General features: G+C 39.6%; 1 protein-coding gene across 2 annotated transcripts in view; it reads left to right on the plus strand.

Moving 5' to 3' along the window:
- Positions 1–11745, plus strand: part of pde8a (phosphodiesterase 8A) — a 56014-nt gene extending 44269 nt beyond the window's left edge. For both annotated transcript variants that reach the window (XM_034680113.1, XM_034680114.1), the window contains 9 exons: positions 3019–3067; positions 3235–3370; positions 3488–3686; positions 5243–5460; positions 6398–6530; positions 7462–7626; positions 7752–7784; positions 7927–8023; positions 9309–11745. In XM_034680113.1, coding sequence (XP_034536004.1) covers positions 3019–3067; positions 3235–3370; positions 3488–3686; positions 5243–5460; positions 6398–6530; positions 7462–7626; positions 7752–7784; positions 7927–8023; positions 9309–9415 — 1137 coding nt within the window. In that variant the 3' untranslated portion in view covers positions 9416–11745. The remainder of the gene's footprint in view (positions 1–3018; positions 3068–3234; positions 3371–3487; positions 3687–5242; positions 5461–6397; positions 6531–7461; positions 7627–7751; positions 7785–7926; positions 8024–9308) is intronic.
- Positions 11746–12800: the final 1055 nt, after the last annotated feature.

Genomic DNA, 12800 nt, shown 5'->3' on the forward strand with positions numbered 1-12800 from the left:
CTCTCTCTCTCTCTCTCTCTCTCTCTCTCTCTCTCTCTCTCTCTCTCTCTCTCTCTCTCTCTCTCTCTCTCTCTCTCTCTCTCTCTCTCTCTCTCTCTCTCTCTCTCTCTCTCTCTCTGCACAGACTGCTGCACACAGTCACACTCACATGAACCTCTTCCTCTTGACTCCACAGGCCTGGAAACATCCTGTTCTTTGGATCAGATGAATAAGCATGGCTTTACTTATACATGTACTACAGACACACAGAGGCAGAGAGCTGTTACACATCGTCCTACCCCAGAAAAGATTGTCTCTGCATGAGTGATAAGGGCTCACAAAACGAGTGAAATATCTCGTGTAAGTTTAGGTCAAAATGAACATTTAGATATGCTCACATTAGATGATGTTCCTGACTTATTTTCTGATTTGTGTTGTGGTGAAGTGCGTAAGGTCTGACTTCAGATGACCTGTTGGACATCTAGAGTGGAGCTGTAATCTTTCTAGGAAAAATACTTAAAATAACCAGTGTGTACAGAGGCAGCACCACCATCAGACAATGCTCGGGTCAAAGATGAGCCAGTCTCCTCTTCCTTTTTCACTTGTGAAGTAAACATTTCACTCCGCAACACACACCCATGAATTCGCTCACGCCCAAAATATATGTATCATGCACCAAATTGAGTGGTTGATTAAGGCCTGTTAAATTAAGAGCTGACAAGTGGCAAACATGCTGTCGACTAAAAATTGAGGCCATGATCTTCTTCTGCTTAAAAGGACATTTTTCGGTTATTATGATATCTTTACAGCTCCTTATTACATTCTTTGGCTCTTACATCCTGCCATATCAAGCTGGATATTCACACCCCTGTTAAGTATTATGTAGTGCACTGAGGCATAATGGTGCATCGTTCCACCTCTGATCCTCCCTGGTAAGAGTGTGTAGCGTTTGAGCCGGCAGGGCAGAACAGCACGTCTGAGAGGTTGTAAATGGCGCTCCAGCAACACTGTCTTTACAAGCCATGCCTTTTGCACTCTCACAACGTTGGGTGCAATGTGAAATCCTCCGCTGGGAGACCTATATAACATGGTTTGAGTGCAATGTATAATTACAAAGGATTAGTGCTGTTTCTGAGTTGAATGTGTAAATGGCCAGAGACACATTTAAACATTTTATTTTTGAGAAAGTAAAGTGGTTGCAAAACTACTTTTACAGGGTTTTTTTTTACCCCAGCATTAAACCAGAGAAAGAGGCAGTGAACCTGGGCTCATTTCTAAGCAGTAATGTTAATATTGCTAGAATGTTACTGTATGTTTCAATTTTGACATGATAACATCACAAATCTGAAGTACAGATTAGGCTCGTGGAGAAATGAATAACATTTCAGGATGTAAGTTGGGGCAGGTTTGGAGTCTTGGTCCAGGGTGGACACCACCGCTCACTAGCTTTCTTTGTTTTTCAATGTGCCACATATCCTTTTATTTGTACTTAATATAGTTACCGTTGGATACTTTAGTGTTAGTTGTCAAAGCAGATATGATTATTGGAGATAGGAAGGGTAAACAAATGATACGTATGTGTGTTTTTGTGCACACATACAGTGTCACCTCTTCCAGGTCAAAACAAAGCTTGGATCCACCCTGGTTTCAAGTCATGAACTAATGAGATATTTTCAGCTGATGTGGTGCTCAATAAAAAGTTTAGGGTTGAATAACAAATATAACAGCTTGTTCTGCAAGGAGCATAAAACTGTACTAAGAGGAACAAATGTCATATTAAAAGTCAAGGGTCATCATTGTTGTAAGGGGTCCTTGGGGCCATGATTTTCCCTCCAAATATTCATGGGAACCCATCGGATAGCCACTGAAAAAGTGTGGAAAGTTGAATTGATAGATCATCTGATATTGGATGCTGGTGTAACTAAACACTGTCTGATGTCTGACTTACATACTCTACTATTTACAGCTGGTGTAAATCACAGTCCAGTAAGGGCCAGATCGGCATACTTCTAACCACTGAGAACAGTGTTTGATTATTCTGGGGCGATGATGTGTTACCTCACTGTTAGGCTCCAATTTATTATCCCAGCACGCAGCACCGACAGGAGGAAGGCATATGACATAATGAAATAATTAACTGTAGATTATCTGACATATGTACATAAATTAACATGTTGTCACATGTGACACAACTATCACAGTTCATAAATATGGAAATCCTTTTCTAAGCTGCATATTGGTTTCATTAATAAGCTCAGCTTGGCTGCCTCGTCCCTCCCCTTCCTCTGTGTGCTGCTGGGGAAACAATATAAGGTGTCAACATAACACAGCATTGAAAATGTTGTGACATAGTACAGAGGGAAGATTTGGACAATCAGGAAAAACACGTTTTATTTAATATACAGTTGTAGTTTATGACTTGAGTCACCACGCATATTCTCTCATGCAACAACAACAACAACAAGACTTTCAGATGGGTGCGACTCTTGTTTCTCTTTTTATAAGCCATTGACATACAATAGATGTTAGTTGTTAACTTTGTTTTGAAATTCCTCTGGAGCCAGTGATCACCTGAATCCCTTAAAAACAAATTACAATGGTCATCTTGTTGGAATGGGTCTATCAGCTCGGTGCTCTGAGGTGTTAAAAAGATCCAAATGTTGTGATTGAAATGAGGCCTGACTTGCGAGTAAACAAGCTCTTGTCTTGTGGTTTGTTTGATAACCATGTGCAGAAAAAAAGCACAAAGGGACTCCTCTTAATTTAGAACAGGGGACTTTAATTTATGGTCTTAATCAAGATGAAATGTCTCAGATTAAGAGAATCTAATCCAGAGCATTCAAACCATAGAAAAAGCCTCATCATGTTAAAGCCACATGCTGTTTTCTCACAGAAGTCTTGTTGATGCCGCTCGTACTGAACTGATGGTATGTGTCTTTTCAAACAGATTGAATGGTGAATGTACAAAGTTAGGTTTCTGTACTTGCTCTCTCAGTCCCTGATTCTTTCTTTCTTTCTTTCTTTCTTTCTCGTTCACAGGATGGTTTACGGAGATTGTCAGGAAATGAATACATCTTCTCCACAAAACGTACGTTATATTTAGGAGATACTGGGATAAGTACACTACGTTTTAGAGTTAGCTTTGTTTTAGCTGTAATCAAGAATTAAATCATTTATTTCTCCTGTGGTTCAGACATGCATGGAACAAAACACGTTTCTTTATCTGAATACTTCCTATCTCGTCGCTTCTCACAGAGCCTCACCATATCCCCAGTCAACTGGCAACTCCCCTGTCGCTAAACGACATCCCTCCTCGTATCGCCCAGACCATGGAAAATGAGGATTCCTGGGACTTTGACATCTGTCACTTGGAATCTGCAACCATGAAACGGTGAGGATACACCAACGTTTAGGGCTCCAAGATGGAATTTGTCTTTATACCTCAAGTATTGAATGAGAACTTGGGCAGAGAGTTTATCTTAAACTTCCATGATGAATCCTCCCTCAGGCCTCTGACCTACCTTGGCTTGAAGATCTTCTCCCGTTTTGGGGTCTGTGAGTACCTAAACTGCCCTGAGGCCACCCTGCGCTCCTGGCTACAAGTGATTGAAGCTAACTACCACTCCAGTAACTCCTACCACAACTCCTCCCATGCTGCAGACGTCTTGCATGCTACAGCATATTTTCTCTGCAAGGAGAGGGTCAAGGTAAAGTGCAAGAACAAGTAGCAGTAATTATTAATATAGAGTGTTATATTACATAAACACAACATGAGATTTGTTTTAATAAAGAATGTAATGGTCTGTAGGCTGTAGGTTAGTTTTGTGGATTATCTAGTGGACAGAAAAGGAATCAGCAACTAACCCTGATATTTGAGTCTTTTCATTGAGTCACATGAAAATGTCTCCCTTTCCCATAGGAGCTTTAATAGATATCTTAAGGATATCTTTTATTTTGTATTTTTTGCTGAACCAAGAAAGAAATGTGAATATTTAATTTTATCTTCTTCAGTTTCTTGAATATTGTCACAGCTTATTCTACCATTTACTAACAATCCTATTAGTATGACAGTACGCTGGGCAGATAACGATTCTGTAGAAATATGCAACATATGCCTTTTTGTGTCCCAGATACTGAAATGATCTGTATTTGTCAGACTTCAGATAGAAATAAAGGTAACAGCAGTGATAATCTATAACAAAGACTTAAACTAAACTGCTTCATTGGTCAGAGACTGATGTTGGTTTTATTTACAGATTTTTTTTAAACTTCTTTTCTTAAAGATTCTGGATTCTTCAATGGAAGGCAGCTCTGTGCTCAGGTTGAGGGTCAGATGTCTCATCTGAGCGTCTGTTATCCAAGAGAGTCATGGTTTCACCCAAGTGTGTCAGTGGCTCACTGGTTTAGGCCGTGCGCTGGCTAATCTGATTATAAAACTGTCTATTTCTGATCTCAGTCCAGTGATCTTTCATTGGCTTAGCCACTGAACTGTGAAGTTACATCACTCAAGGTTAATGAATCCCTGGAACTCTACAGGTTAGCAGCTCGGCTATGGTGCAAATTAATTTAGAAATGAGCACTTAATTTGATGATCTGTGAATGGGTTCTTTTTCTTTTTCTTTACTTGAACATTTTGAATTTTCACAATCATGTGAAATCTGTTAAAAAAAATACCCATAAAACAATACATGATGTCATAAACTTGATAACTAAAATGACATAGATTGAGTGCAGCTTTTTTCTCATGAGCAAAATAGTTTTGTTGACTATCTCTGTCAATATAGAAGTCATAACTTTAAATCACTGCCCTTCCAAGAAGGCAAAAAAGTTCTACAAACATGTAAATGACGGATCACCTTTTTGATTGATCTAGTGCCTTTTTATAGCAGTATTGCACCTCAAACTATAGGCTTTAATATACTCATTTTATAGTCAGTTGCATATGTGTTGGGAAAACATGTGAATGGAGACTATTTAAGGCAAACAATAAATTGTGTTATGCCTCTGAAATATTAAGACTCTGTCTGCAGAGCTACTTCTTTGTCCTACCTGGATGCACGTTAAAGTTGTGTTGAAAGTGGGATTTGACAAGTCTAGCCAAAGTACTAGAAGGTTGTATTGTGGAACCTTTGGCGAACTCTTTATCAATTGGAACGTTAAAATTAGCCCCAAATACCTATAAGGCTCACATGTTACTTTACCTTTAATGCTCAACAACCTTTTAGTTTCATATATTCAGTGTTTCATGTACTTTCCCCAACAGCAAAGTTTGGATCACATTGACGAGGTAGCTGCCCTCATAGCTGCTACAGTGCACGACGTGGATCACCCAGGACGCACCAACAGCTTCCTGTGCAACGCAGGCAGCGAGCTCGCCATCCTCTACAATGACACAGCTGTGTTAGAGAGCCACCATGCAGCACTGGCCTTCCAGATCACCACAAGAGATGATAAATGCAACATCTTCAAAAACATTGAAAGGTGAGGGAGTCATTACACAGGAGTTTTTCCCTGTATAACAGCTATTATGTGAACATGGCCTGGCTGCTCATTTATCAAATGAAGACTACAGGAACACCAAACAGATTAAGATATTCTGCATGGTTAAACTTTGGCGTTCTTCTGAGCTATTGTTGGAAGAAAATAGGCAGAAAAAGCTTAAAATACTCTCACATTTCAAAAATCTTTCGGTGGTTTTGTCAACTTTTGATATTTTCCTAAAATTCCCCCAAAGAGCTATGTAGCTAAAAAGTTGTGCCTGGTTACTTTGCAATCTCTGTACATCAAACTGGGTTTGTTGTGCAATTGCTCTAGTTGAACTCAGGCACAAAAGTCAGCGCTATTATTATTATCTTATTTTTGGCTGAACTATTCCTTTAATTCATTTCAAATTTGGTCATATTGCAGCCTCTTTTGCTTAGATGCATTGTGAGGAATTGCACCTGGAACCCGGTTGTCAATTTTATTTTTGCAAACTTTCCTTTCTGGATATGTGTTCTTTAACAACAAAGAAAGTTCTTAACTTCAATATTCAAAATGAGGAAAGTCACATTTCTAAACTTAAATTCACATAAAAAAACAGTTATTAATTCAGACATCACCTGAAGCATCACAGGAGATAAGATAAGCCAGCATGTGTGCCGATGAAAGCAATACTGTGTGTGTTGACAGCGACGGGGTAGTAATGTGATTTGAGTCCTGGAGCAGAATAGCTCACATGTGCTGGACCCCTCTGAGGGAGGCGGTGAACAAAGCACCCATTCATCTCCACTGTCACTACAGTCTGAAGGGGAAAACTGTTCACACGGGTTTTTTATGCTATTTAAAACACTGTCATCCCTCTGTTTCCTTCTTTTCTGCTCTATTTTTCCCTCCCCCCTCTCCCATCTGATTCCTGATTCCATCTCTCTCCATATAGGAATGAGTATCGAACACTACGACAGGCCATCATCGACATGGTGCTCGCAACAGAGATGACCAAACACTTTGAACATGTCAACAAATTTGTCAACAGCATCAACAAGCCACTGGCTGCTCTGGAGGAGAATGGGGTGAGATTAATGATGAGGGTTTCATACGTTTCTATATTTCCTGTCTGTGTGGAAAGAGTAGCTCTAATTTTAGCCTCTTTTTTTCTAGATGAGTCTTGTGCGTCAGAGCAGGAAGGACACAAGAGCATTCAGACACTTGATAAACATAGTAGTCTCATTCTGTCACTGGCTGTCAGAGAATTCGATCAAAAGTTCACAAACAATAATGCTAAAAGAGTCTGAGAGGCGATGATCAGGGTTCAGGGGACTTGTGGCCTGTTGTTGCCCGCACGCAGAGAGCTTTGTGGAGGGAGAATTTTACAACTTGGTACTATCTTTCTCACCTGTGTGTGGAATGCACGACACAGACTTTTAAAAGTTGTCGTTCGTTTTAAAGGCAAGAACGATGTGAATAAATGATAGTAAACTCTTTTTGTACTGAATATAAACACGTTTAGAGCGTGTCCGTTTACACAGATTAAACATTGAAATGCTTAGTGTTCATGTAGTGGAGTTTACTTTCATGAAAACAGCTTGTTGGCCTTTGTATGACATGCACTTTGATTCAGTTAACCTATATACTAGAATGTCCAAAACAAACAGAGGCCTCTCTTATCTTTAAAGAGCTTCTTCTTAACATAGATGTCAGTGAATTCAATCTTAAAAAACAAAAAACACAGCAGGCTTTAAATCATGGGACTCTCTGAGCCACATTGTTCTTTTTTTCACATATAAGTGTTGCTATGTTCAAAATGAACACACGCTTAAACGCTGACTCTTGTTCTCCATTAAGAAAATGGACCTTCGTGTTTTTCTTCCCTCTTTGATTTGCATACAGTCGGTTATTTTTAAAGTGGCCCAGCTGCTGTGTGCTGTGGTTTACTGAGCTGTCTGTAAAGTTATCTTTAGTTGTCTTTATGCTAATGCTCTGCCACTTTTTTTGTCTTTTAAGGGAAACAACGATGAGGAATCTGTCAAAGGCGTTTTGACATCTCCCGAGAACCGCATCCTTGTCAAGAGGATGCTGATTAAGTGTGCAGACATCTCCAATCCGTGCAGGCCTCTGGAGCTCTGCATAGAATGGGCTGGACGCATCTCAGAGGAGTATTTTGCACAGGTAATTAGACAAAGAACATATTTGTGATAATGATGGATTCAGCAGGCAGCAGCTGGGCTGTTTTTTAATATAATTTATAAAGATATTGTTTTTGATGAGCATTTTTGTTGCTTTCTTTGGTACAGACTGACGAGGAGAAGAGACAAGGCCTACCAGTGGTTATGCCTGTGTTTGACAGAAACACATGTAGCATCCCAAAGTCCCAGATATCCTTCATAGACTACTTCATTACAGACATGTTTGATGCATGGGATGGTAAGACTGCAGGGCATGATGCAAACATTACAGACACTACCAGTGGTTATGCCTGTGTTTGACAGAAACACATGTAGCATCCCAAAGTCCCAGATATCCTTCATAGACTACTTCATTACAGACATGTTTGATGCATGGGATGGTAAGACTGCAGGGCATGATGCAAACATTACAGACACATACAGTAGGCAAGGCAAGGCAAGGCAAGGCAAGGCAAGGCAAGGCAAGGCAAGGCAAGGCAAGGCAAGGCAAGGCAAGGCAAGGCAAGAAAAGGAAAATTAGAAATATATTAAAAGTAACTCTAGCGACTGTAAGCAGACCAGTACCTGATGACCTCAGAGGTCGAGGTGGTTCATACAGTAGCAGCAGATCAGCAATGTATTTTGGGCCTAAACCATTCAGTGCTTTATAAACCATCAGCAGGATTTCTTTTGTTTTGATTAACTACTCAAGTATTACACCAAGCTAAAAGTTCCCTAACATACTTGCACTAAGATTATATAATATATATATATTAAGTATTTTTACTGTTAAGATAGAGTTGCCTGTGAAATGATTGTTAATGTTGTCAGTATCACAATACTTTGTGGGACATGTATGCCAGCATAGTGTCCGTACTTGTATAGGCTATTTTTCACCAGAAACAAAACTATTTTTATTCTATTGAGTCTTAGAAGGATTTAAATATGAAAAAATTATATTGCTCAAGTCTGTTTTTATATATACTGCATATATTTTTTTATATTCAACCTTAATTTAACCAGGTGAGACTCATTAAGAAAATCCTCTTTCTCAAGAGTGTCCTGGCCAAGATAAACTGTAACACAGTTAGCAAAGTTTCTGACAAATGATAAGCAGCCATACTTACAAACATGAAATAAAATATATGATAGTGATGCATTAAAAACCCTAAAATAACAAAGAAAAATAACAACAGCAAACATTTGTCAAAGTCAACCACAACCATAAATAAATTCTACAGGACATTTATATACGGATGCCAAGATATTCAAAATCACTATAAGAATCCAGTTTATTAAGTTTCAGGACTCCATTCAAAGTAAAGAGAACAGCAAACTTAGACGCCTTTTGACGTGAAATAGCAATAATCGGGGAATTATGGAAACAGCTGATGTTGCTTTTCAATCTAAGCTGAGGTGTGGAGCTACAGCTTTCCCTGTAAAAATGACTGGAACAAAGTAAGAAATACAGAGCTTTCAGGCTTTCAAGATAAAGAGAACATAGGCCTTAGTAAAGGTCAGTCTGTTGTGAGAGATGTCATGAGTTGAGTTGTAAGAATAAGTAGCAGAAAATAAAATAGTTTGGTCTTCAAACAAATGGTCAATGTCACTGCAGAGATCACATTATAAGAATGTTAAAAAGACAAAACTTGACAAAGATTGATCATTACGTTTATTTTTTTCCAGCTTTTGCAGACCTCCCCAATCTTATGCAGCACTTGGACAACAACTTCAAGTACTGGAAAGGCCTGGATGAGAGAAAGCTGCACAGCCTGCGACCGCCTCCAGAGTAGGCCGCTGCACTGTCTGGTGGCCCTGGTGACTCTGCAGTCCAGGGGTAGCCCTCCTCTCTCGTGCTGGGGTGTCTTTCTCCCTGTCAGCAAAAGGGCCTCCTCGCCTTCACTCTCCTGCTTCCGTAGCACGCTGAGCGTCCACATGTCCGTTCCATACAGAAACCGCAGAAGGACCTCCTGACAGGAGGTTGCAGCTTTGACGCTGCTGGCTTCACCACCTTGTCAGATAAGAACTGTGATGAACATGCAGCATCTTGATGAACTTCACGTGCCTCTCAGGCATTCGCATTGTAGCTGGACAGGTGACATGACTGTAAAAAGGGTCCGTACAGGTCTCCTTGCAAAGCATCCGTCCCCCCAATGACCACATGGGCTCTCCTGTCTGCCTGTGAAGCTGCTGTTTGAGTAAAAACTGATGTTAATGAAGGAGTGAGCACAACTGGAGGACAGGATGAAGTGTGGTCTGGATCAAAAGGTGTCCAATCACCTTTGACCTCCATCTCTGTGCTCGCAGCATGACAGGACTTCTCCCTCTGCCCCTGGAGGCCACAACATGGAAGTACACTCCACTGCTTTTCTTTCTTTTTTTTTTGCAGTATACTCATGTGTCCTTCAGAAACAGATCCATGTTGACACTGCAGACAAGTGCAATGGGATGCTTTTTCTTTTGGTCAGGTGGTGGATTTGTATTTAAGGCCACTGCTGAGAGACAAAAACCTCAAACATGAAAGAACACTCCACTTTATTTTTGTTTGTTTTTTTTGGCAATATATCCATGAGTCCCTCTGAAACACATCTATGTCGACACTAAGCTGTCATTGCAAACACGTCAGAGAGGTGAGGATGCTTTTGTTTTGTGGTCAGGGAGTGGATCTTAAACTAAGGCCACTGCTGAAAGACAAACACCTCAACACTACAGATGATTTGGTATATTAACTTTTCTTAGATGTTCCATGTTTTCTATGTTAAAACTCAATCATTAAATTAATTGAACAACAAACAAGTTACAAAAGGAGAGAGAAAAGCCAAAGCTGATGAAGAGAAATACTACTCTATCTCTCAAAAATTCACCAATATTATCCATATTGAGCATTACCATATTAAACATTTTTATTTTCTTATCAAAAGTACAGTACCAGTTTGAATGAACACTTTTGTATTGCACTGTAAACAATATTAGAAATGTCTACGTCTCAGTGATTTGTCCAGGGATGGGATGTTGCATTGTAGAATAAGCTGTTATTGTTGATCATCAGGAGAGTGCGAGTGCGTGTGCATGTATAAGTGTGTGGGTGTGTGTGCGTGTGTGTGTGTGTGTGTGTGTGTGTGTGTGTGTGTGTGTGTGTCGGGTTGTAGGTGTGGGTGTGTGGGTGTATTCATTGTTGCAACGATCCCTTACTCTTGGTTTAATGCTGTAAACCGCTTGACATTTGACAACAGCAGAAATATGTGAAAAAACATTTTGGACTTGAAAATTTTTTCTCCCAGAAATTTTTGTATCTGGTTTATCCTACTGAAAAGACTGCCTTATTTTATACAATATTTATACAGTACATCCCACTGTGCAACTGCAACGGACATCTGGAGTTTTTATTATGACATAGTCAGAAGGTTATGTTCAAGTAAAATCTCAATATTTTTATAGACAATGAATTTTACACTGGATTTGCAGCATATGAGATCAACCATTCTAGCTATCTGAATACCTGTGAATTAGACGGTCTTGCAGAGCATGTATACAGAGAACTAAATGGTTAAGACGGATGTGGATCGCAGAGTTGTCTATCACTGTCTTTAAGCAGTCTCCTAAAGGCTGGCTTGCATTGATTTTTCGATCAAACATCATTCTGTTTTGGCCACTTGTCCAACATCCTTATGCACAGACCCAGGGAACAGCTTTCTGTTCAAGGCTGGTTTCAGATTAGGATACTAATATATGTTAAAGATTGTTGCTTATTAAGAATATTTCCTCTTTAAACAGTATATAAATGCCATAACAGCTAAGCAAATGATGGTTAATAAGATGTATTGACCATGTTTATCTTTGTTTCTCTCTTATGACAGAATTGTACACTCAGTCAGGGGATTTGTTTGTTCCTTCTGATTCACATCTTGGTCTGAAGGCACGGAAGAAAATTAGAAACTATTCAATGAAAAATAAAATAATGTCAATATGTTTGCAGTCTGTTTTCTGCAATGTTTCAATGTCTGTCCTCTTAACTGTGTCATCTGTCTTCTGTCTTTTCTTTTGGTTTCTGTCATGTATCCCTCTTTGCAAGTCCACAACATGCCTCACAAATGTATGGAATATTATGAGCTATTGCCTTCGACTGACTTGTTTGACTGTGTTGTTTTTTTCAGCCTGTTAGTACTATTACCAAAAAAAAAACTTGAATTTCATGAAACTTGATGAAAAGTTGCAGCATAGACAACAGAAGAACTCGGGACATTTAAACGTAAAACTTAAAAACTTTCTCTTTCATTCAGGGGTCTCTCTCAATAACAAGATAGTTCCTGTGACACCCGTGAGCATCAAGACCGCGTGGGCTTCCTGGGGCTTGTGGACATTGAAATACCCAGGCTCACTCACGCCATCAGGGTCCAGTTCAAAGCTCCTGTTCTGCTCTGCATATGGACTTTGGGACTGGGAGCTGCTTACACACTCCTGCCTGGAGGAGCCAGAGGGTCTGATGTTGAAGCAGGATGAACTGAAACTCGTGATCATATTGCCATGAAAGGCAACAAGCTTGCATTCAGAAATGGGCAACTTTCATCATAATGGTGCTGGAAAAAATATCTATGTGGAAATCAGTTCCAGCTTGACTGCAGATAATGGTTGATTTGTGGTCCAGTGCTCATAATGGTGACTCTTGAGTCTTTACCGTGCAAGTTGATACTTTATATGTGCCATCCAGCCTCAGGTAGTCATTTCACATATGCTGTTTTTGATGCATACCTTGTGTATTACCTCTCAGACTGACTGAAATTTGCAGGACATATAAAGAGTTGCTCCTGCAAATGCCCGTGTAATACAAGGCTGGGCTATTTGACTTTGGTGTTATATGAATGGAAGCTAACAATAAATCTGAAACTACTTGTTGGCTTGCCGAAACCCTGGCTTGTACAACCCTAATAAGGATAAGGAAAAACAACGTATCTCATTCTTTACATCAAGAAGATAATGGATCAAACACATGCTGTTCTGTTTTGTTATTATGTGGTTAAATGCCTTGTCTCAGCTTGGCTACAAAAAATGTCATGCCCTTTCTGAAACTATTTCTTGAAATAGTCGAACTGCCAAATTGTTGTTAAAACATGTAGTTGTTATTTTTTGTATCATGTGTTTACACTAACCTTAAATGTTAAGCTAATGTAGGAGTATCAC

Source organism: Notolabrus celidotus, chromosome 3 (assembly GCF_009762535.1).
Source record: "Notolabrus celidotus isolate fNotCel1 chromosome 3, fNotCel1.pri, whole genome shotgun sequence".
Classification (NCBI taxonomy): domain Eukaryota; kingdom Metazoa; phylum Chordata; class Actinopteri; order Labriformes; family Labridae; genus Notolabrus; species Notolabrus celidotus.